The sequence below is a fragment of the Dermacentor albipictus genome, chromosome 4 (assembly GCF_038994185.2).
Source record: "Dermacentor albipictus isolate Rhodes 1998 colony chromosome 4, USDA_Dalb.pri_finalv2, whole genome shotgun sequence".
NCBI lineage: Eukaryota > Metazoa > Arthropoda > Arachnida > Ixodida > Ixodidae > Dermacentor > Dermacentor albipictus.
This window is the reverse complement of record NC_091824.1, coordinates 70,176,386-70,202,252: the sequence shown is the minus strand read 5'-3', so window position 1 is coordinate 70,202,252 and position 25,867 is coordinate 70,176,386. Positions and strand designations below refer to the sequence as shown.

The following is a 25,867-nucleotide window of genomic DNA, read 5'->3' as shown; positions in this document are numbered from 1 at the left end:
GAAAAATACGTTATCAACTAAATATTTTTATTTGAGCTTTTGTCTCGTTTTAACCACAGCCGTTTATTTTGATTTTTCTTTAACAATGTGGTTTTATGCGAGACTTATCTGCAATCGTGCGGGATAACAACATGGCGCCTTCCATCCTTATGAGGAAAAGAAGCCGGTTTTAATAGGATTCTGAATATTTCTGAGCAGTGCTCTGAAGAACCGTAAAAGTGCCCCTGTGGGGTTTGGTGGTTGACGTAAGGAAGGTAGTATTTGAAGTGATATAAGTAAGAATTATAATGACGTTGTTTCACTTCGGAAACTGCGTCGCCCTGGCATACGTGCCGTATCTTCTCACCTACAAGTACTCCGGATTGTAAGTATTGGAAACGTCCCTGTGGGACAAATTCTGCCGAGCTGCCCCTGCAGCTTGTTTGTTTCACGCCAACAGTAATCGGAAACGCGCTTAAGTTCAAGCATATCCACCAGCTACCTGTCGCTTGCTGATATGCTGATTTTGGTAATAGTTTCGTGCTAGAAACGAAGACTTGTTTCCGGTGGATACTTGTTACCAACGCAGTTGATGTATACATTTTTTTTCAGTTGTAGACATGTTCAAAAGCCGTGTCTTAAGACTTTAATGGTGCCTATGTTCAATACTGTAAGAAAATATCGTCATTAAGTCATCCGACAGTGACACGGTAGGTTAGCGGGATATTTTGTTTAAGGGCACTTGATAAAATTAAAGGATGAAGGACCACTAAGGCAATACCTTGGTGCCATCATAAACAGCGGAAGCTGTTTCTCCACCCGGTTTTAAGCCTTACGTAAAGGCAGCGTTACCCATAAAGGCACCATAGTGACTATGTAATCGGCAACTACCCGTAAAAACAGGCCACTGCAAAAGCCAAGTGGGAGCACAGTTACCGATGTTACCAGTGGCGTAATTTTTCTGTTTTCATGATTCGTTAAATTTCTTACTTTACTGTGGGTGTGCTGCTTGCGCAGTGTCTGCTACTTTCGTTTGTGATAGCTTGCCGTCATGCAGCTGGCAATGCTTGACAAAGTTTGTGCCAATCTTGTTTTCGCCTCCCTTCTTTCAGATCGGAATATGGAGCGTTTTGGAAGTGTGTGCAGGCCGCAGCAATGTATATCGTTATGCAGCTCTGCAAGATGTTGATCCTGGCAACATTTTTTCCACCCGGTGATGTATCCTCAGTTGGTGGATTTGATGTTCTTGGGGTAAGTGAACCACAACGTGAGTTAAAAAAAAAACTCAACGAAAGACAAGGGATTTATCAATAGATCACTGCTTGAATAATAGCATTAAAAATTTTGAAGGCTGCACATTCTGTGTATCTGTTGCTTCATGAAATAAGGGAAATGTTTATATTCGCTGCTGCAGTATGTCTTTTTAGCAGTTTTTATTGCTGCTAGCACGCATCCACCTCGATTGTCATAGAAACCTACATCTCTGAGACAGCGCTAAGCTGAGGTAATAATTAAATAATCTACAACAAAGTGCTGTGACATTATAAACACATGCTTGATCTATATTTGAAATGGCATGCTGTGCAGAAAATGTTTAATGCATGCTAATTCCTACCGGGTTGACAGTTTAAAGGGCAACTCCCTTGTCATTTGTCATATTATTATTTTCTAATGGCATTGACAGTCCTGTCACCGGTAGGGTGGTTCAGTGTGCTCAGAAATTCATCAACAATTTTAAATAACCAATAAATGAAGTACTGAAACCAAAATGGGTAGCTGCCTCATCCAATGTCACGATGAGTCGATGACGTCGGATCCTACACTACTACAATGTGATCACACAGATCACATGCCAAACACGCAGTACATGTGGTGCTAAGGCCAAAAAAGCAAAGCTGATGATGTCTCATGACACGGAGCTTTTACTGATTTTCCTAACAGCGGCGATTTCAGTGACGATTTCAGCGACAGTGGCGGTGTAGTTTCTGACGTCAGAAATGCAGAGTGGCCAGTAAAAAGTGACGAGTCGGGAAGCAACGAATCTTTAAAGTTGATTATCAGGAAAACTAAATGACTTGCAGTCATATTGTTTGGCGCAGATAATCATAGTGCAAGAGAGAATGTATATTACAACTTTTACTGAGATCAGTGGGCATCGAAAAATCGCCGGAGTTGCCCTTTAATGCTGCAGCAATATGTTATTGACTTTGCTGATAGAACCAGTGTGCAAATTATGGAAGTTCACATATGGCTGGGAAATTGCCGCCACAGAGTTATTTTAAAATGATTTTTTTTATATTGAAAACAAAAAAACTAGTTACTGTAGCTAGCACTGTTCTTTTTTCAGAATGTTGCTCTACCAGCTAGCCTATCTTGGCATCCTTGTACTGATCAGGCCATCAATTTTGCAACTTCACTCTAAGGTGTGGAAAATTAAGCAGCGAGTGACTGCCCCCCAGAACAATCAACCTTTGACTAAAGAGACCATTTATGAAGAAAAAGTCAGGTTACATCCATCACTTGTTGGTGCACCGTAACACCAGGATATTGTGATATTTCTGACCATAGGGACTAGGGATTTTGAGTTACCATTGCCTTGTTTTTGATATGTGCCTTGTTACTGTGTTATGCATTATCAATACTCTGATGACTAAGCTATTGTGTGTTGGCAAGTGAGGTTTATACTTAGTAAGCAAAACAAATGAACATTTGCACTGGTGAATAAGGATCATCTTTGGTGAAACCACTAACTTATTAGAATGGGTACAGCATTTGCATTAATTATTATTTTTTTGGTGATGCCTACTGGCTTTTATTTCAGAGTTAAGCTGGGATGAGTGGTAAGATGGTTTGTCTTGCAGAAAAAAAAAGAAAGTGTACAATCATAATGATGTTGCAACACAGTAGTAGAAAGCACTGTAGTTCATAGCAGGTAAAGGGTAATGACAAATGATTATAATGACCACAAATTTTAGAAACATATTGCAACAGGTTTATAACATTTCGTGCTTTGTATGCTTACAATTGCATTTGTGAGTGTGATGTGTTCAGGCCAATTGAAATATGTAAGAAGGTTATGCTTTGAATTGCATTTAAGAAAAATTGCACTGAATTTCTCTCTGCCAGGTGCCATTTCGAATGGATGTGGTGAGCAAATTTGGTTGAATGGTCTTGCAAAGCACGGTTGCTGGATGTGGCAGTTGTGTGCACTGCTTTAGAGCTCGCTTAGAGTTTCATGCATTGTCGTTCTTGCTTCCTAGTTTTTTTCTTTCTCTTTTTGTAAGGAAAGAGAAGACTAGCCTGCATCTTCTCTTTTTCCTAAGTGACGTTTATACGCCTGCATGATGATCCCAGTTGGTTTTATTTCTTATTTTGTCTTGGCTGCAAATGGCGGCAAGGTTCTAAGCCACATACGTATAAGAAAAAAAAGAAAAGGTGTGACTACATCAGCTGACAGAATTTTTCAGTTTGCTTCCTTCATAACATGTGTAGGAATGGCAGCTGCCGCACTAAGAAGTGAGGAAGTCACCAAAAGGCTTTTGTGTATTATATGTGCCCTTAACTTATGCAGGCAAAGTAGGCAGCTCAACACACTAGTAGAGTTAACCTGCAACAATTCCATGTGAAATGTGGCAGGAAAATTTCGTTTGATGGAAGAAAAAAAAAAAGGCACTGGCCTTGCATAATTTGTTTTGGGGTGCCCGTAACAATTTTGCATTGCGTGCTGCAGCGGACCTCGCTCGAACTCTTATGTGTACTTGATGCACTGTGGAAAAAAAGGAAACATTTTGGGCCGTACCATTCATGTGGTGGTGAATTAGCCAGCGAAGCTGTTTGTTGGAAGTTGTTCACAAGCTCCAGTGTGCGATCTTCACCAGTATCTTGTGCTCGCTGCCGACGATTAGACTCGCACTGACATTCTTCGGAGGCAGAGTCACTGGCTGCATTCTCCGCTTTTGCATGGGCGCATTGTTGTTGGTTTGTCATGTCTCTCCTGAAGTATCGCAAATTATCAGAAATGAAACAATAATAAAAGTTTTCAAAGCAAGGCAGGAATTAAATGGGTAACACAACTTTTGTTTTCAGTTTTGCTGTAGAAGCCTACATGACAACCCATGATTTTTGCTTGTCTATCATTTAATGTTTTTAGCAATATAGTTATGTAGAAGTTTTACAACCAGTGAGTTTTTCCTTACAACGGGCCTTTTTACATGTGATTACAGCACACAAGTCCTTCAGCAGCATTTTTTCTTTTTACATAACTTCTTATTTTTATTTAGCAACCATTTATTTAACACTTTCAGAAGGCTACTCATACAACAGCCATTCATTCTTAGAAAGCTTCTTTGCAACCAGGCTCTAAGAAAGTTGGTTTCTCCTGAAAAGCAAAGCATTGAATGAGATAGCGAATTATCAGCTGCATAAACTGCTGTAAACATATGCTCACTAATTAAATTAACAAGCACATTTTCATGCATGCACATACAAACACATCTAACTCGATGACCACAGACACTCGCTGTCAGAACGCTGGCATGATGAAGAGCAGCAGCATCGGCGGACGAGTTACCCTTCATGCTGCGTCTTGCTTCAATGTGAACTAGGCAAGTGAACATGAAGCCATCAGCTATCTCGGATCACCTAGCCTTCGAACCCACCATAGGTTGCCTCCAAGATAGGGCATGCACGGCTGCGGTCCGCCACCACAGCCGTTGTAGAAGAGATACGTGCTGTGGCCACAGTCTTACTGCATTTAGTCTTGATACAGAACATCATGGTGGCAAGAGCGGAAATTCACCTGGAGTGTCCGTACAATTGATATCGCAATCAAACGTTGAAAGCCTACTTGTGCAGTGTTCTAAATTACAATTTAGGATCATGCGTTAAAAACTGATCCTAATTGTCCCCGATAGTTGTCTTTTTTTCGCTATCCAGCACAAGTGTGGTACCTGTTAGACCGAAGTAAATAATTGAGCTGTAGATATGAGCACCTGCATTTGCCGATCAGTATTCCATACTGACCATTCGTATTCGATTTACATGCAAAAACTCTGATTGAAAACTCGCCCACCTTTACTAGGAAGAAGGCTTTATAAACACACCTCTACTGGGAAGGCTTTATGAACACACTGTCTTTTATGACTAAACTTATCAAAGGTGCAGCCAGTGTCAATGCAAAGATTATCATAAGTAAGTGTGCAATGAGCTGCTGGTGTAAACTGAAATATAAGTGGTAACAGTAAATGAACACACTTCTTATGCTTAGCTAATTCAATGTCTGATGTAACATCATTGCATGACCAGCCCACTGAAGGATCAGATTGCTATGCAGATTTTTAAAAGTTTGTGTGTAGAATAGCAAAATTTCTTCTTTTCTATTGGACGTCTTTAAGTGGTGGAGGTCGCTTGCATGACAAATCACAATACACGCTTGTCTAATTAGCAAAGTTGCGCCCAGTGACTGACAGGTATCATGGTGCTGTCAGGGCAAGTACCCATGTGCTCTGAACATGGTCAGATCAGTCTATTACATTATCTGCCGCGAACATTATTTAATATGTCTTTATGACCTGAAGAAACAGATTGTGTAAACATACTCTTGCCCCACAGCCTAGTATTCAAACCTAAACTGCAGCAGTGATGTACACTGTGGGGAATGTGGAAAGGGGGAGATGTATTGTAACTTGGTTTGATTTGTTTGCATTCTACTTTTTTTTGCTAGCAGTATATAGAGCATGCCTACACAAGAGCTGAATGGCATGTGCTGGTGGATTCTCATCCATGATGTTGATATAGAAGATGTTCACTCGGAGCTGCTGTGCGGAGCGGATTTACTGGTGTAGCATGCGTGTGTGTACGTTTGTGTGCCCGTCTTCAGCATGTTGTGCTGTTCGAGGGTCATATCTTTTTCAAGGTCCGATTGGTCACGAAATGAAAACCACAGTGAAAATTCGATGGCATTCTATGCTCATGTGTATTGCAGCGTCTCTAGTTTGCCCATCGATCGCATGAGGTCATACTTGTCACTTCTGAGTATGCAGTGACCATGTAAAACATGCCTTAAACAGTAAAGTCTTGCTAAGTATGAAGTGCGTGCTGTCATTCGATTTCTGCATGCTGAGGGGTGCAGTGTAGCCGAAATTCATTGGCGAATGAGTAATGTGGATGCTATAACTTTCGTGAGTGACAGCAAAGTGCAGCAGTGGTGCAGGAACTTTCAAGCAGAATGCACTGACGTTCATGATGCAGGTGGGCAGGGAAGGAAGCAAGTGCCAAACGATGACCTTGCTCAGCGAGTGAATCAGGTGATTCGAGAAAATTGTCGGTTCACAATTTCTGTGTTAAGTGATTCATTTCCCGAAATTTCACGGTCAGCTCCACACCTTCGTGAGTGAGAGACTCTAGTACTGCAAATTCTGTGCGAGGTGGGTTCCCAAGGCGACCATCGCAAAACACAGCGAATGGGCACAGCCTTAACGTTTCTCCAAGTGCTACCATGATGAAGGAGGAGATCTTTTAAAGAAAATTGTCACAGGGGACGAGACATGAATTCATTTCGAAACTGAAAAAACAAAAGCGCAATCCAAAGAGTGGATGCATTCTGATTTCCAGAAAGCAAAGAAGTTCAAACAAACCTTCTCCAGCAGAAAGCGTATGGCTACTGTGTTCTGGGACAGCAGTGGTGTTCTCCTGGTGGAATTCATGGAATGTGGCATGACCATCACTTCAGCCTCATGCAGCGTGACTCTTGAACATCTACAAAAGGCAATTCAGAACAAGCGAAGAGGAATGTTGTCATCAGGCGTCCTTTTTCGTGACAATGCGTGGCTACACAGTGCAGCTGTAACAAAGAAGCTCCTGCGGTGTTTTTGTGTTTTCGATGGCAAGTGTTCGATCGCCCACCGTACGGCCCGGACTTGACTCCCTCTGGTTACGATCGCTTTGCTCACATGAAACGCTGGCTAGGAGGACAGGAGTTCGACTTGGACAACAAGCTGCAGACCAGTGCACTGATTTGGCTATGACGAGGGTATAGGAAAGCTGGTACCACGCTACGACAAATGTCTCCGTCAGAGAGGAGACTATGTAGAGAAGTAGCTGGAAAATGTATCAAAATGTTCCAAATCATACAGTTTTGATTTTCACTGTGGTTTTAATCTTGCAACCAATCGGACCTTAAAAAAAAAAAAGAAAGTAAGCCCTCGTAGTTTGCTGTTAAAGGGACACCAAAGAGGAACATTAAGGTAATGTATACAGATAGAATTGGTTCATATAGACAGAATTGGTCCATCTCACTGTGATAATATGCTTGATAAGGTAGGAGGGACTCAAGGATGTAAGGTAGGTGCTGATTTTGCATTTAAAATTTTGCAGCAGCTACTCATGTTCTCATAGACTTTGGAAGTGTTTGGATAGGGCTAGTCAATTGCTTACCGATAGCAAAAGATTATATTGCACTCTAAAGTGAACAGACAGACAGCTTTATTTACTTTTATGATCTTTTGTTGTGCAAGAAGGGGCCCAGATGCAGCAAAACGCAATGTAACCCATGACATCAGGCGCGTCATTGGTGCTGTGGTTTGGGTAGAAATTTGAAAAAGAGAAGTTTTGCTATCCATTTTTATCCTCTAATAAACAAGTCATTTACGCCTAAAAGTTGCACAGATTCCTTGCACTGTTGGATTTGGTGCAAGAGAAGATGTCATGCATTCTACCACCGTGGCCAACTGAGCGCCATTTTATCATGGTACACCCGGTGTGTGTGACATCTATACTCTGCCGCCATATTCCGATGGCATCATTGTTTAGGCCACCAGTGGGCATGTGTTACTATCCCTCCTCCTGACCGCCTGCACCCTCCGCTGCACCGTCCAGCCGCAGCCACCACCACACCAGTACCACCTACCACAGTAACCAAACCTGTTTGAGGGTACGGAGAAAGGTTCGCTTTAAAATATGCAGATACAGTTTTACACGCACTCGTCTATCACTCCAAGCTGATTCGTTGTTTCTCTTCCGTGTCCCTTTAAGATGGCATGTGTCTCTGCCACTGTGTCAGCCCAATAATGCAGTTGTCCCCTCCCTTCCTATTGCTCTGTAGGAGTTCCTCAAGGCCACTGTCGACCTGGCCGACCTTGTGGGCCTGCATATAGTGATGACCAAGGTGGCTGGCAAAGGCGAGACTAAGTTCCTGGTAGCTGGTCTGGGATGGGCCAGTGCAGAACTGCTCATGACTCGTTTTGTGCCTCTTTGGGTCGGTGCCAGGGGCATGGAGTTTGACTGGCGCTACGTGCAACTCAGTTTTGACTCTAATATTTCACTGGTGAGTGTGGTGAAAGGGCAGTAACCTCAGTGTTATGATGCGTTAACATAGGATTGCATCGAATTCGTGGTCTTTAGTGATAGGTTACAGTACCAGCAGCGAGTCCTTCGAATGTGGAACAAAGTTGTTGAAACGGAGCGTACTTTAGTTAGTAGAGCTTCTTGGCATTGTTTAATTTTGTCCACTGAAAATTTAGTTTTACCGCGTTTCTTGCACCTTCAGAATTATTAAAAGTGCACTGAAGCAAAACTGATTAGAATCTTCAATTATTCAGTGAGTTTTACAAAGTTTACAAAATGTGGACTACATGCATGAACTTTCTACTAAAATATATTATATATATGACCATCAACTACTTCCTATCTAGCGTACTTGGTATGTTTGGAAATTACCCATCTAATCACTTGAAAAACATACTCGATATAAAACATTAGAAACAACGAAAGAAGCGAGCCTAATACACAGACATATATTGAGCCCAAGAGCAAACATCCAGACGTCTGCCTTCAGACCTCTTTCATGGAAATGCTGTACACTCATGATTCAAATTTACATCAAAGGCCCAGTCAGAACTGTGTGAATATGTTTGTACCATGTTTTGAATGTCATTAGTTCCATCAGTGCTTTTGCTTCTGATGCGCCATCTTAATGTTCACAATTGTGTGTGTAGCACTTAAAGGGGATATTTATATCAAAAACCATTGTATAGTAATTCCTCGATGTGCAGTGTGATAGGAGGATGTGGGCCCAGGCCTCAAGCACACAGGGATGGCACAATGAACACAGAGAGGCTTTAATGACACGGGGACGGGACTAGGATAACGTACACGATAACACACACAGAGTTCCTTTCATAAATGTCTGTCGCTTAAGTATCGTCGCGCTCAGCGTCAATGTAGGAAGGCGTCCGATAGCGCGTCGGTCTCACACACTCACGGCACGAAGAGGCGCAGAGATGAATCTCAAGCGGCGAGTGGCGCAGGTGTTGGAGGCCGGGGCGGGTGCCCGGCACACGACGAGCCACTCGCGCGACAGCAGGGTCGGGACGTCGGCCCGCCACAGGGTAGACCGTTCGGAAGGCTTAGCTGCACCGGAACATGCCGCTGTTGGATGCTCGCCCAGCAGTGGAGCAGGCCGGTTGAAGACCAAGGACAGCCCGGCCTGTTCTGCCAGCACACCCAGGAACACCGGCCTTGGGTAGATGACTGCTCGGCTCGTTCGGAAGGCCAGCCCAGGCAGCTCAGGCAGATCGCATGGCTGCCGTCTCCGCCCAGACACCGGCTCTTCTCTTCCTCTTCGTCCGTCGCCGCCGCACAGCAATCACGCGCATTCGGCCGCGACATTCAAATAGTCCAAACTCCTATCACATTTCCCCCCAAGTTCAAGAAGTTGAGGAGGGTAGCACTACGGAGTATCACAAGTGACACAGTTCAAATTATTACTCTCATGACAGATTAGTCCGTGTCCGTAGCTATTCTACTTAGATAGTCTGCACCAACGTTATCACATCCACGAATATACTCCACATGAAAGTCATAATCCATGAGGAGTAAACTCCAACGTAGCACGCGACTGTTCACGTGCTTCGCCGAATTGAGGTATAGCAGTGGTCGGTGGTCGGACTGCAGGATGAACGGTTTACCATAAAGGTACACATGAAATTTCTGTACAGCCCACACTATGGCCAGGCACTCCCTTTCAATTGTGGAGTAGGCAGCTTCACGTGGCAAAAGCTTCCGGCTAGCGTAGGACACAGGATGCAAACGGCCGTCGTGTTCTTGCAAAAGAACTGCTCCGAGACTTCTCGAAGAGGCGTCTGTGCGTAGCACAAAGTGTCTGCTCAAGTCGGGAGCCTTTAATATAGGCTGCTGTGACAACAGCTCCTTTAATCGCATAAATGCCTCTTCATGTGGTGTCTGCCAATTCAGCCGGTTCGGAGAGCCCTTCTTCGTAAGGTCGGTGAGTGGATGGGCAAGCTCAGCGTAGTTCGGAACAAAGTCCCGGTAATATCCCGTTAGTCCTAAAAAGGCCCTGAGCTCCTTCTTCGTTCCAGGTCGTTTGGCAGTGCTGATCTTGTTGGCGGTGTCTTTCAAGGGCTGTAAAACGCCTTGCCCTACCAGATGGCCTAAGAAGCATGTTGTTGGGCAGCCGATTTCACTTTTGTTGGGTTTTATGGTTAGTTTGGCTGTGCGCACTCTATGGAACAAGCAATTTAAAGTCTCTAAATGCTCTTGCCATGTTTTTGTTGCCACAAGAACGTCGTCGAAGTAATGGTAGACGTTAGGTATGTCTCCGACAACCTCCCTCATCAATCGGTTGAAGACAGCAGGTGCTGTCTTAATGCCAAAAGGCATGTACTTAAATTGGTATAGTCCAGAGTCGCATGAAAATGCAGTGGCTTCTTTGGACTCAGGGGCCATGGGTACTTGCCAGTACCCTTTTGTGAAATCAAATTTAGAAAAATAATGACTTCCAGTGAGCCTGGCAAACATCATCTCTGCTCTAGGAATGGGCTCACAGTCGGGAACTAGAATTTGATTAAGTTTTCGAAAGTCTATGCAGAAGCGCACTGTGCCGTCTTTCTTTTTGACCACCACAGTGGGTGCCTGATATGCTGACTTTGATTTTTCTATTATACCTAACGTCAGCATGTCCTGGACTTGTTTTTCCACGGCATTTCTGACAGCAAATGGCATGGGGTACTGCCGGACTTGTATGGGTGCAGTAGTAGTCAATTCCAAATGACATTGCAGGACATCAGTCTTTCCAGGTAGATCGGAGAATATATCGTCGTAGGTTGTAAGGACAGCTTCAACTTGGAGTCGCTGATCCATAGTCAGTTGGTTTGAAATGACGACGTCTTTTGATGTCTGTGTTCGGATAAGTGACGGGTAAGGCGGCGTCGTCTCTTCAAGCTCTAGCCCTGTTGCGTCATCTGTACCCACCGTTGTCGCTGTTACCTGAAGCAATTCGCTGTTGGGTCGCTCTTCGTATTTTTTTAGCATATTTATATGAAAAACCGTTGTTCTGCTCCCAAGGTCAACAGCATAGTCCAACGGACTTTTCCTTTCTACAACGTTGAAAGGTCCCTTCCACATAAGTATCAATTTATTCCTTTCACCAGGCAGGAGAACAAGTACTTTGTCTCCCGGATTGAGCTCTCGCATCTTGGATTTCCTGTCATAATACGTTTTCTGTTGCTCTTTCGCTTTCGTGAGCTCTTGCATGGCGATGGCGCACGTACGCTCTAGCCGGTGACGCAGTTCCATGATGTATTCGTAAGAAGATTTCGTGTCGTTATCCAAACGGGGATTTGTCCACAATTCCTTTAGCACAGCCATCGGACCACGGACATAGCACCCATACAACAGTTCAAATGGCGAGTAAGCGATGCTGCTCTGTGGCACTTCTCGGTACGCGAAGAGTAGCGGGCCGAGATAGCGGTCCCAACATTTAGGTCGCTCTTGGCACATCCGTCCGAGCGCGTGCTTTAGCGTGCCGTTAAATCGTTCCACTAATCCATTTGCCATGGGGTGGTACGGCGTGGTAGGCAATTGCTTAATTGACAAGAGACGACTGAACTCCTTCATCACAGCTGACATGAAATAGGATCCGCGGTCGCTGACAATCTCCCGCGGTAAGCCCACTCGGGAAAACATTTCGACGAGTCCTTCCGCAACAGTTCTCGACTCGGTTGATGGCAGGGTGACAGCGTCAGGGTATCTGGTGGCGAAGTCAACCATAGTGAGGATGTAACGGTTGCCTTTATCTGAAGTTGGGGATAAAGGACCAATAATATCGATGCCTACGCGAGCAAAGGGAGTCTCAATTACAGGCATCGTACCCAGTGGAGCGCGTCCGACTAAATGGCGCGGCACCGTTCGTTGACAGACGTCGCACGACTTAACAAACCGTTTCGTCTCCGACTGGACCCCTGGCCAGTAAAATTCAGCAACAATTCGGTCCACCGTTCTCGTCATACCCTGGTGACCGGCGAGGATCCCTTCATGAGCCAACTTCATCACCATCTCCCTGAGGGCTTTTGGCACCACTAGCTGATCTAGAATTTTCCCACCTTGCACTGTGTGCTTCCTGTATAAAATGTCGTTCTATAGGTAATATTCGCTTGCGCGGCCATCCGCGACCATCATCTTGCCGACCTTTTCGAAGCATGTCCTCAGAGACCCATCGTCTCTCTGTAAAGCTTTTAGTTTGCCTTGCTCTATCCCAGTGACTGCGAGTTGCGGGACAGGCAGTGTAGGCAGGGACCGTATCTTCGTTTCTTTTGTCACAGCAACGAGCTCGGTACCAGATTCGTAGTCTTCTTTATGTCTCGAGGATCCGGCTGCGTTTTTAGCTGCTGTGGTCAACGTTTGACCCTCTACGTCTGGTAGCTCTGCTTGAGCAGTGGATGACATCCTGGCAGGCTCGCCAAAATTTGTGATAGGAGGATGTGGGCCCAGGCCTCAAGCACACAGGGATGGCACAATGAACACAGAGAGGCTTTAATGACACAGGGACGGGACTAGGATAACGTACACGATAACACACACAGAGTTCCTTTCATAAATGTCTGTCGCTTAAGTATCGTCGCGCTCAGCGTCAATGTAGGAAGGCGTCCGATAGCGCGTCGGTCTCACACACTCACGGCATGAAGAGGCGCAGAGATGAATCTCGAGCGGCGAGTGGCGCAGGTGTTGGAGGCCGGGGCGGGTGCCCGGCACACGACGAGCCACTCGCGCGACAGCAGGGTCGGGACGTCGGCCCGCCACAGGGTAGACCGTTCGGAAGGCTTAGCTGCACCGGAACATGCCGCTGTCGGATGCTCGCCCAGCAGTGGAGCAGGCCGGTTGAAGACCAAGGACAGCCCGGCCTGTTCTGCCAGCACACCCAGGAACACCGGCCTTGGGTAGATGACTGCTCGGCTCGTTCGGAAGGCCAGCCCAGGCAGCTCAGGCAGATCGCATGGCTGCCGTCTCCGCCCAGACACCGGCTCTTCTCTTCCTCTTCGTCCGTCGCCGCCGCACAGCAATCACGCGCATTCGGCCGCGACATTCAAATAGTCCAAACTCCTATCACAGCAGACAAATGCTCTCCAGTTGAAAGTGCTTTCACTTTGACGAGGACTACTTCTACTGGAGGACCACACTTAGACGATGTATTGCTGGCATAAGTAACATCAGTATCGTGAGTGGTGTTTATTATTAAGTGGCCCCTGCAAGTCACTCTTAAAGGGGCCCTGAACCACTTTTTATCAAAGTGGAGACAGCCATCTGTAGTGAAAATAGGCTATTTCAGAAATACTTTGCCCCAAAAAGTACTTAAATGCGTTCACTAGAAGCGGAGTTATTATCAAACACTGCCTCCTCTGTGCTCCCGTGCCTTCTTCAATGCCTGCATCACAAAGGCTACTGTGCAGCGGGGCATGCCCACAATACTCCGTCTTCTAAATGTCACCGTAGCGCGCAGTTCAAATTTCATTTTGGATTTTAACGTAGATGCCGCGACTTCAGCCTTTGGTGTCTGTGACGCGTTAAACATAAGCCAAACGTGGTTGTCCTCAGTGAGTCGCAGTATGCTTAGCCAGTGGACTCGTGGCGGCACCCGCGGCGGCTGTGGTATCTACGCCGTGTAGCCGACTGCAGCTTGATGTCAGGTATTGGCCAGTAGCAGCCATCAAAGGAATTTACAAAAGTAAGCGTCCAGTGAATAAATAAAGCATCCAGAAGAGAGTGAGGACAGGACCTTCTGTTGAAAAGAGAGTGTTTGAGAGAAAGGTGACTTCGCCACAGCAAAACTTGGCTACAACAGCAAAACTTGGCGTACGACAGCAAAACTTGGCTGAAATGTTCACAGCAACGCATGCTACCCGCGGACTACGTTATTTCACCAAGCACGAGAGGTGGTTCAGGGCCCCTTTAAGATTGTTGAGTGATAAGGCTGCGTGTTGTGATTCTCTTCCAACTGCGTGTGTAAAACATTAAAGTTAACGCTGTTATGCTTCTTTGCAATGATAGCTGTTATAAGGCTCTTAAGCAGCATGTGCTTTATCTTCCTAGAGGGAAGACAAACATGTGTTCTTCTCATAAAAACTAAAGATGTCTCGGCAGGCTTTGTCCGTCCTATTTGAAAACACCCAATATGGAATTGCAACAAGCATTTGTGAGCAACTCTATGGCGTTCTTGTTTTTGTGTGTTAATAACTATTTATTTATTTATTTATTTTATAGGTTAACCACATCACCACAGCCACCCTAGTTTGGCTATGGAACCGACATGACCTGCGCAAGGTGCACCTTCCCATGGTGACAGTGCTACTTGCCATCACCTGCTATCGGTCATTGCTCGTTGAGTACGTGGACATATCCTTAATTCTCTTGATGTAGTTTAAGTCGGGACCTTTATTTGACCAATGCCTGTCCAGTGCCACCAAAATTTGAAGTCACCTAGAAGGTGCCACTTTTCAAATAATTGATCACAGTTTATGAGCTTATGTGACATGGCTAGAGGTTCAACTACTTTTTGTCACGGCATGTCATGTGGGAGAGGAGTGAGCAAAGAATGACAGCAGCACGTGGTGAAAGTTTTTGAATATGCCTCGTATGAGTGAAGTTATTGACAGTCAAATGCCACCTCTGTCATACCCTCACGAGCTTCACCTGCTTTTTGCCATTGCTACCACACTTTAAGTGCTGGTACTGCGTGTGCGTGAGACAGTGGCCACCATGCTCTGCCTACATTGTGCTACCCTTCTTATATCAACATGGGCTTCGAGATTGGATGGCACAACCTATTGTTGCGTCGCCCGATGGTGGAGACTATATTATTGGCATGGTGGCATGTTCATCTTTGCCGCCAGATGGCATTATTACTTTATCAGACACGAGACATTTTTGTTCTTGCTTCTGCTAGAGGCACTGCTTACCAGTAACACGTAAAGAAGTTCCACCTATAGCCATCGTGTCCACTTGATGCATCACAGTGAACATTAAAAATTATGAGCCATTCCACTCTGTGAAGGTGAATGACCAGCGAAGCTGCGTAGCATATGACAAAGAGGTGACACAGGTACAAACAAACGTACAACAAAGGCACACATGCATTTATTGTCTTGATTGGTGGTCATTATGACAAGGTATGCACACACATTAATTATTATACATCTGCGTACATTTTTTTATACAATCGTGTTTTCATTTCGCAATATACTGAGGCAAAGAATTTGAGATCGAAATCACCACACCGCCGACTGGCAGTGGGCCAGTGTCATCAGTGCCTTTGCAGAGAACGGGGAAGTTATGGGAATGCTGGCATGGTCAGTGGCAAAGGAGCCAGCTGTGGAAGAAGATGATGATGAACGTATGAGCAGTCGCATGAGCCATTGCTGATGATGATAGTTTTTGCTCACACAAATTTGTTGACGGACACGAAAAATGCACGGAACCTTAGCCATAAACAGCTTTGCTGTAAAAAGTGGTGGGTACTTCAAAAAGCTGAAGCGTCTAATTTCTGCCTGCCTTTCCTTCTCGTGCTCCTTCTCTTCCACTCTCTTTCCACTCGCACTCCTTCTTTCCTCTCGCGCTCCTTCTCTTTCTCCCATTCTTTCTTTTCACGACATATCTTTTCCCAGGCATCTGTGGGCTCGTCCTCATCCAAACGCATTTCGTCAATCGCCATACAAATTTCTGGCTTCTTCAACTTTTGGTTAATATCCATACCAAGCTCTGCTGCCAAGAGCAACAGCTCCTGTTTCTTTAACACTTTGATATCCATGTTTTTCCGACAGCTGACTACAATTTCCCCTGTATTGACCACGCACCCAGTGGTGATCAACTACAGCTAATTGCCTGATAGAACCTTGTCCTTATTGTCCGGCAAAATGTAGTCGCTCAAGCACTCACCCAACCTCAAACTTTTGAATGTTGTGTCTCCCGGAGCCATGTTGCCGTTCTGCCAAGCAGTCGCACAGCTTCTTATTTTAAAAATTTTGAGCTGAGAGCGGAGCACTTCTTGGGCATATGTATGGGTGCATAAGAACATCGACAAGACCTGAAGCTCCCTAATACTAAATTACATAAGCTCCCTCCCGGTAGAGGTGCGTGAATTGTGCGAACTCAGAGCTTGAAAACCGCACATTTACCTGCTACAACATTTGCAATGTTCACTTGTGCTTCACCACGGCATGAAATTATTTCATGGAGTTTCATGGTAGCAGCTAAGAAGCCCACGTACATCTTCGGTTCCCTTAAGGTACATAGGGTCACATATACCCCAGGGGGTAACAATATAGGGTATAAAAACACATTTTTGAAAAGCGTTTTATTATTGTTCGGAAGGCTCCAGTAAAGAAAATAATACAAGACATCGCTGATTTCTCTGCTTATTTGCTTATGTACCTGAGGTAGTTAATGACATGGAGCTATTGCAATGAAGTGATCGCCTCCGTGCATTTGTTTAGGAAGTGGTGTGTCTGCAAAACAACCACGTTTATCTCACAGCAGAATTGCTCAGGAGTCTCTGCTTGCAGTCTACAAGGCCTTTCTCCTTTAGACTATGACTGCTATTTTTTAGCACTTCCAGGAACAAATATTGGGCAACTTTGAATAGTAAATCCTCGAATTGAATGGTGTAGACTGTTTTCCAAATTCTGAACAGTCATACCTATAAAATGAGTAATGCACAGATGGAGAAAAGTAGAAAGAGGATAGTCACGAGCAACGTAAAAGCCACACAGCATTGCAGGTTTCTGAATATTGAGACTTAGAAGATTGAGAAAAATATTAGAGGTAAGAGTGTACTGGGTTTAGTGAATGCTCTCTTCTTTTTCTGGTCATGGTAAGCTCTCATAAAACTGCACCTGTACGTAAATTTTTTTTTTTAAGATTATGTGTAGCATTTGCTTTTTCTTTTCCTTTTCAGGCTCATGGTCCAAACCTTGGCATTTGGTCCTTGGCTTGTCTTGGCTGTCAAACTCATGGCAGCCATCAGTGTCGGTCTCTGTGCTCTTCACATCTACTTAAGCCTAACACAAAGCATGAATTCGTACTGAAGATTTTCTTTCTTGCTTTGTGACCACATACTGTCATAGTCACCCCATCTACAACCTTAAGTTTATGTTCAGAAATACAACGCTATTTTTACAGTTCTGGCTGTGCCCTTGTTATCATTTGTTAGTTGTGTATAGCCTGTTAGTGTGTAGCCTGTATAATAAAAAGTTCTAGAATGTGGGCCCCAAATGTTTGGGGCCCCTAAGAAATAGCGTCAAAGCCACTACGCATGCATGAGACGCAAACTGCATTTGGGTTTTGCGTCAGGCACGCTATTTCCCTGATTTAGCGGGAGCCCCAAAAGGTGCCCCAGTAGATTTGCATAAACAAACATGAAGGCACCCATCGAAGCGACGGCTCTAACCTAGCACCAAACTGGGCTCGATTCGTGGTAACGCATGAAGTTCGCAAGCTAGGAGAAGTGACTGCGGTTATCGCTTTCTCTCAACTAGCATGTGTTATGAAGATTGATTCGTTAGATGTCGCTGATTCCGAATTCGATTGTAGATTTCATGGCTCATAGGCCTGGCATGGCTTAGCTTGGCTGGTGAAGGCACATAAAGTTGGTTACTCAAAACTAAGCGCAACAAATCTTTTGCTGCTATTAGAATAAACTCTAAATTGTGATTAAGCACTAAAACATGAAAGTCAAAATTACTATTTGCATCATAAAATGGTATATTTTATTTAATTATTTCTAATAGTTTTTCTTTGATGCCGTAGTGGCGCTGTCAGCGCAAGACACTATCTGCAAATGCAAAGCCCTATTCTAGAACTCTTCACTCCTGCGTGCCCCAACACTAACACCCGCAAAGCTCTTCGGCATGGAGTTTTAGAATAGGGGCCCCAAACTATTGGGGCCCCTATCCTAAAACTCTCTAATGTCTTTCTGACTATAGTGAAGCTTACCTTAAGTGGTGACACTGCTGTGAATGCCTACATTTGGCTTTAAAGCATAATATTGAATAGCATCTTGAGTTGCAGATCACACTGTAAATATATTTCCTTGACCAGCGTATTAATGCTTAACATTGACCTGCTGAAACTCATTTAAGTGCAACTTCATTGCTGTAATACAAGTGTCAGCTTTTAGGTTGCTGTGTTTACATCCTCGAGAAGTGTCATAGTTTTCGTTTGCATGCAACAGTACCTCAGACGTGTAAGGAATGTGCAGGCTGAGGTCCCACAGCCAGACTGAAAGGGATGATTCTCTGTGACACTTTATTCAAAATCTTGTTGATGCAGCATCAGTAGTCAAGTGAAAAATCTTGATAAGAATTTATACTAGTTAAAAGACAAAAATAATGCTTGAATATGTTGATAGTGGTAGACATAAAGAGTGCCATTGCCTATAACTGTGGTCACATTTATTTGAGAAAAGCCGGAGCAGCTCTGGTGTACCAACAGTGCTGGTCGCGGGCGGGGTTGTGTGCTTCCTTGCTCTCCGAACTTGCGAGTTTTTTTCCTTCTGTGTTGGAGGTGCTGCTATTGAAGATAGAGCCGCTACAAGTTGCTTTCCCTACTAGCGCACGCACACAAAGCACCAGTGTTTGATGCGCACTATAAATGTGCACCTGTGCACACTTCAGACAAAATAAGTTGCCTATGTATACACACGAGCTGTGGTTAAGTGAGTTAGGGCGACGTAGCCGTCCTGCACTTCAACTAGGAATCTATGACAGCCATGGCTGATTGGCAGCATGGACGGGGGGCAGTGCGGTTGATAGTGTGACAGTGAAATCAAGTAAGACGTCTGCCTTGAGGTCATCATCAGAAGTGGAGGAGCTGAGCAGCTGACATTGAGGGAGAGTGAACACCAAAACTTCATACTTGAATGACTATATCATAATAAAGTTCTGAGCTTTGGCAGCTTCCAGCTTGACAAACAAGTCTTGGACGTCTTGCTGCTGCTTGAACTTCATTAGAGAACAGTTGAACTGCACCGTCAACCAGCCTGCCGTTGTTGCACCACATACAAGAAAGGTGCAGCGTGCCGGGTCTGGAATATGTGGAGGTTGCCATTGCAGACGATCATGGCCACATTTATACAAGAAGACCCTAAGTGTCCCCAGCATACCAACAGTTTTGATAGCCAGCTGGGTTATGTCTTCCTCGTGCCTGACGCTCACGATTTGTTTGTATTTCTTGTCGGATGCAGCATAGCTGAAGATAGCGTCACTGCACTAGTATCCTTAAAGGGCACATCACCAGCCCCTGTTGGGAAATTTTGGCTATGCACTAGAAGTCGTAAAGTGCCTTCCTGGAAGCGTTGTACTGCAAGAATTTTTAAGCAGGGTTTAGCAGTGGCCGAAGCAACTGGAATGCTAGTAGTTGGGGAGTCATCCTGTAGATTGCTAGACATCTAGGGCTGACATCAACAGTCAACAATGATCACTTGTGTAAGGACTGTGGCATACTTTTTTGGGAAGCCAAGAGTGGGTATGTTGAGTGATAAGTGATTGTACAGTGTTTCGCCAGCACATTGGGTACTATGTAGGCATTTGATAACTCTAGCTGCTTCAGGAAAATGGTCAGATAGATGGCAGGAGAACTGAGCTGCATGACAAGATTGCTTCACATTAAAAGGGGCTGTACACAGTTTCCACCAAGGTACTGCGGACCATTTGTCATACTGACTTGCTTGAGTGATGCGACATAGGTCATCGAGAGAGTGAACTCTTGGAACCAGTGGTCATGCAAAATGCAAGTTGTGCACATTGCTTGGCTGAAGCTTTCCTACCACGGGGCGATGTAGCTCACTCGAAAAGCCTCGTCTGCCCTCGGTGAAGATAACACGTGTACAGCGGAGACAAATGAAGAGTAAGTCAAATAGTGCACAAGCAGCTGCCTGCTGCCTGTTGGTCTTGGATAACCACCCTGTCCCTTGCAATGCTTTGGCCATCTACCATCTTGTAAATAAACCCATCCCATCTGTTACAATATGTTTGGCCAAAATTGGACCAAGGGAGTTTCTCCCATTGGGGTCTGAATGTTGGAGAACGTGAGTCTGCAAGGGTCACCTACACTTCTGGGCCACAGAACATTAATGATCCTGGGTACTACTAGCACACGAAAACACCACTTTTTATTGAGCAGAATGCCTGTGTTGATGCACCAGCATCGGCAGCAACACTGACAGCTGCGTCGCGATGCTGCCACATTGACTGTCCAAAGTGTAATGCAACAGGGTCCGCGATATGAACAGCAACGTACATTATATGATTCTGTGCACTTCTCTGTATACCCACCATACAAAGTGATGTGCAGTGTACGTTAGCAAGATCATGGTGCATTCTTTTTATAGTTATGAAGAGTAGGCGAGACAGACCATGACGGTGACATCCACGTGCGTCATGTCTGTCGAAGCTTGCATGTCCTTCGACGTATTGGACTTTGGCTGCAGCATTTAGTGGTTAAATTTTGCGTATACTATCCAATAAACAAATAGTACCCACAACCATGTTCAGCAAGTTTACATATTTAGCAATTGGGGCAGTCATATCGCAGACACTTTGCACTGTACCGACCAATATATGCGCTGGTTGGGGTTATTCGGTCTGGATGACTGCAAAGATGTATGGATATCCCTATGTCTTGCTAGATAAGGAATGTCCCTCATTTGACTACCACATCTTGGATATGCCTGACATTTACGTTACATTCACATCTGCATGATGCGTGTTTGGAAAAAGTTTATTCCAACAAATAATATGACCATTGTGAATCATGATGATGGCACAATAACACCTGGATGCTAATGTACGAAACCTGAGCACTTATATACAAGGCACATTTTCACAGAAGTGTCCAGCTCCCCACAATATTAATAACAGATTACGTCCTGTCTATGCTGGAGATCACGAGAGGCAGCGTATGGCTGATGCGTCGGCGCGATTCACAGCAGCCGCTGCAGACAGACCTGCATGCAGTGCTTCGATAAGCAGACGACGCATGGAGTGCCTCGATGCGTGGGCCACCACGAATGGAGCGGAGGCGAGCAAGTGCATCGAGGCACCCTAAACGCGCGCTCCTCTGGCGCCATCTCAAAGCCATCGTTGCCATAGTCTGTCTTGCGCCACACGAAGTTATTCTTCTCACGCTTCTCACGAATTAAACAAGATGAAGGAAAAAGTCGCACTTTCGCCCCAAAAGGCAAAGCATCGATTGCGATAGCAATTTAGTAGACAACTATATGAAGTAAGGATAGTAGTTAGAGCGGCCGTATATTCTTGTAAGCATTTGCTTGCTACCAAAATTAACAAGCGTGGTGTCACCTGCGCACAAGCAAGCATGAACACATCTCACTCGATGACCGCGGAAGCTCGCTGTCAAAACACTGGAGTGAGAAAGCGCGGCCGCAGCAGCGAGCGAATTGACCTTCGTGCTGTATTTCGCTTCAACGCGAACTAGGCAGCGAAAACACAGCGCACACGAAGCTATCAGCACTAGGCGCGCTCGGTCCCTAACGCAGATCACTTTCAAGACGCGGCCCGCCCGACCCCGCCATATGCAGCCGCCGCCGGAGTGGAACGCCCCCCAGGTGCCTTGCGCGCGACGGAGAACTGCGCGTTTCCTCCCCGCTTTCCTCCCTTGCGCACGCGAGATTGAGCCGCCATCGTCTGCTCGCCCTTGCGCGTTTTCACTCGCACATACAGCATATGGCGCGCGGCGGCGATGTTATCGCCCTTGGACTTGTGGGGTAGATGTGGGGTTCTCCTCCATACTCTTGGGACAAAGGAACGACAACACAGTAGTGCAAACAATCACAAGGGCATTTATTGCACCTTTCAGAGATCAATACCTGCTAGCCGAGTTGCTATCCACAAAACATGCCGATGGGCGCGCGACAAATCTAGAAGTCCGACTTACCGCGACCTGATAGCGAGCGAATATGTTCGCCCCATGCTGGATCCCAATGCCTGGTCGTTCGCGTGTACTGTCACGCGAACGGTGTCCAAGACGGCCACGCGAGACGGTCTCGCAGAAGCATGGGTCGGCGCACGCGCGGCACGGCAAGTACGTCCCGCTTGCTTCCCGAACCCAAAAAGAGAGAGCGCCTTATCTTCCCCGCACCCAAGTAACCCTGCAGCGGCGCGACACTCGCGCCATCTCTCGCACTGCGCCCCAACCACATCGACCGCCGCGGGCATCACGCAGGCCATGCGGCGAAGCCGCATTACAGGAGACGCGCTATGCGGCAAAAACATCGGGACGCGTGAGAGTCGCGCATCCCCACATCCCCCCCAACCTTAAATCAATTCTTATTCCGGCGAAACATGTGACACGGTCTAACATTAACCCGTGTTTCGCGAACAAGATAGTACATGCAACAGTGGCCGCGCTGAGAAAATGTCTACACGCTGTCCATAGCATGCGAGCCGACATTGTCCCTGGGTACACCGCTGGCGTCCGCCGGTCACGGCAGCAGCTCTGCAGACTCGACGGCATGATTCCAGGCCAGGACTCCGGAAACGACGACGCAGTAGTCGGAACGAGCAAGCGTCGCTCGCGCCGACGCGCCCTGCTGGCAAGAGCCGCCGAAGCTGTCGGTGACCGCCGGCTCTTGTCCGCCGCCGAGGGTTGTGAGCTGGATACAGAGGCCGCCGAAGTCGCTGCGCCGAACTGGCCACAGCATCACCATCGCCCGGGGTGGCGCGATCGTAGTCCGGGGCAGCAGCGCAGGCGATGTGCAGGTGAAAGCAAGCCAGGGGTGACTCCAATCACTCTGCGTGCACTCAACACACTCGGCAAACACTAAAGTAGTACAAGAGAGAGAAATTCTTCATGCGCATCGCCCACGTGGTACGATGTTCAACTCGGCTAGCAAAAGATAGGGCAGCTACTCAGATGCTAAGTTCACGTGAACGAAGCTCGCTTCCTTGAGTCGAACGAGTAATTTCAATTCGTGCGAGGCTAAATAGAATGAGGGAAGCAACTTGCAACACCTCAACGCCACGGTCCACCAGGTTGTGTCCCTCCACGTGCGACAGGCAGCTTCGTAAAGCCTTAGGCCTAAAGCGTCGCTACCCTGACAACAACCGGCACCCAAAAAACAACACCCAAAATGAGCGCAAAACAGGCAGCCGCGAAGAAACGTCAGCTCTGTGAGGTGGTCCTACTCCGCTCGGTGCACACAGCATCCGAGTTGACGGCGCCCACCGTCCCAGACGGTGTCGGAGCGCGCGGTGCCAGGCCGCAATACCAGTCAGCCCGTAGTGGCACCCGTGGCCCGCGGCCACCCGGCTCCCAGAGCCGCGACTTCATCCGAGTCAAAGAGATAGAAGAAGCTATTTACATAAGAAAGTCGGACCACCCACGAGGCTTCCGTACTCACTCGCTTCAGGCCTGGCAACGCTCCGCGGGCGCTGAGTCTCGCTCTCCCAGGATGCGGACCACGTGGCTCTCGTACCAACGAATGCCATTAAAAAAACACTTGCGAAAAGGCTTAGCATGTTGACATGTTCAAACACTACAGCCACCGTCACCTCGCTCAAGAAAGCACGCCGCCGACGCTAGCGATCAAAATTCACGCTAGGCCTACGCTTCGGTTCAAACAAAGGTCTCGAACGAAGCAAAACTGTTAAAACTATCGTCCGATGCCCCAAGAGCCCCACGTTGGGCGCCAGATGTGGGGTTCTCCTCCGTACTCTTGGGACAAAGGAACGACAACACAGTAGTGCAAACAATCACAAGGGCATTTATTGCACCTTTCATAGATCAATACCTGCTAGCCGAGTTGCTATCCACAAAACATGCCGATGGGGGCGCGACAAATCAAGAAGTCCGACTTACCGCGACCTGATATCGAGCGAATATGTTCGCCCCATGCTGGATCCCAACGCCTGGTCGTTCGCGCGTACTGTCACGCGAACGGTGCCCAAGGCGGCCACGCGAGACGGTCTCGCAGAAGCATGGGTCGGCGCACGCGGGGCACAGCAAGTCCGTCCCGCTTGCTCCCCGAACCCAAAAAGAGAGAGTGCCTTATCTTCCCCGCACCCAAGTAACCCCGCGGGCATCACGCAGGCCACGCGGCGAAGCCGCATTACAGGAGACGCGCTATGCGGGAAAAACATCGGGACGCGCGAGAGTCGCGCATCCCCACAGACTTTATGCGAAACACCAAGGCGACGGCAGAAATGCGCCTGGAGGGTCCATGTAATTGCTATCGCAATAAAACATCAAAACACCCCCGATTCTAACACACCCCAGAATTAAACGAGAGCCCGCTTTATATGAGTCCAAAGTAAAAACATAACGTTTAGTTAACATTAAAGCTCCATAAAAAAAAAAGCTGAAATCTAGCACGTACCCAATTTTTTAGCAAGAAACATAATAGGTAACAAGAAACAAATGTGTTGTACTATGCCGGTGGGGTTCCTGAAGTAAGCTTCGCCGCGATACATATCTATTATGCGGTAAAGTATACAAATGCCGTGAAAGCGTTCTTGGTTTCGTAGAAGGCAACTATCAGTCCAATTTTCTTGAAGAAAAAAAAACGCGTTAGAATTGGGTAAATACCGTAACCACACATTGTGAGCTACGATGATTTCCTGAAAATCGTCGGAAATAGGCGTTTTCAATGGTAAATGACGTGTGTTCAACGCGTTCACTGTCCTCTAATAGCCGTCGAGACAGACGCTACCACTGAAGGGGTTGCTATTGGGATAGCCGTAGGAGTCAGGCGTGTGTGCTGACTTATCAAGTTTGAATTACCCGGTGAAGGTCAATTTTAGGATCGAAATAACGCAAGTTAGGGCTCATAAAATGCATGGACGCCGACCGTCGTTCAGGATCGAGTCAATGGGAGTCTAATTAACGGAAGTATTTTGTATTTTTATGAGCACAAGTTTTCCGTCATGAAGTGCAGTTAAACCTCGATGTAACGAAGTAGGTGAAATCGGCAATTTGCTTCGGTATATCTAAATTTCGTTGTATTGAAATTCGACCTTTTATTCAAATAAGTACAGTCGCCGATCGATTTATCTTAGAAGGAAAGGCGCTGCAGAATTTTCCGAATTATCGGGCAATCGAAAAAAGCAAGTTTGAACGCGAAAATAATTTATTTTGATGAATTTGGGGAGTCGCCGATGAAAAGTACGGCTTCATGCCACGTCAACATCTTCACATGAGCCGTACGAATTAAGCCAAGCCAGTCACGCTTTCGCGTGCACTGCGCCCCCGCAGCTGATAGCGTCGCCCCAGCGCGGGCGACGCTATCATGAAAAGCGCCGGCAGCGGGGAGCGAATGCTGCGTCTGCCTCACGCTCCAACGAGTCGCCGAAACTCGAGATTACGCGACCACCAACACAAGACGCGCGGGAAGGCAGCTGACTTGATGCCACGCCGTCTCGGCACGCCCACTCTATGCACACGCGGCGGATTACCTCTGAAACACGGTGCGCGGCTGAGCATACGCAGCCGCGCACCAGAGATCGCGAAGCGCTCACTTACCCGCCCATCGTGCGCGCTTTATCGCGTTACCGCTAGCTCCCTCCCCTCCTCTTCTTTCCCCTTGCTC

At 46.5% G+C, this 25,867-nt stretch overlaps 1 protein-coding gene across 1 annotated transcript; it reads left to right on the top strand.

Annotated features, from left to right (window-relative positions):
* The first annotated feature begins 105 nt into the window (after positions 1-105).
* On the top strand, positions 106-17,447 carry LOC135902053 (BOS complex subunit TMEM147). The gene is made up of 5 exons (XM_065431952.1): positions 106-364; positions 1,092-1,230; positions 8,081-8,302; positions 14,533-14,654; positions 17,222-17,447. The coding sequence occupies exons 1-5, from the start codon at positions 288-290 to the stop codon at positions 17,349-17,351; spliced, it is 690 nt and encodes a 229-aa protein (XP_065288024.1). The 5' UTR covers positions 106-287; the 3' UTR covers positions 17,352-17,447.
* The last annotated feature ends 8,420 nt before the right edge of the window (positions 17,448-25,867 follow it).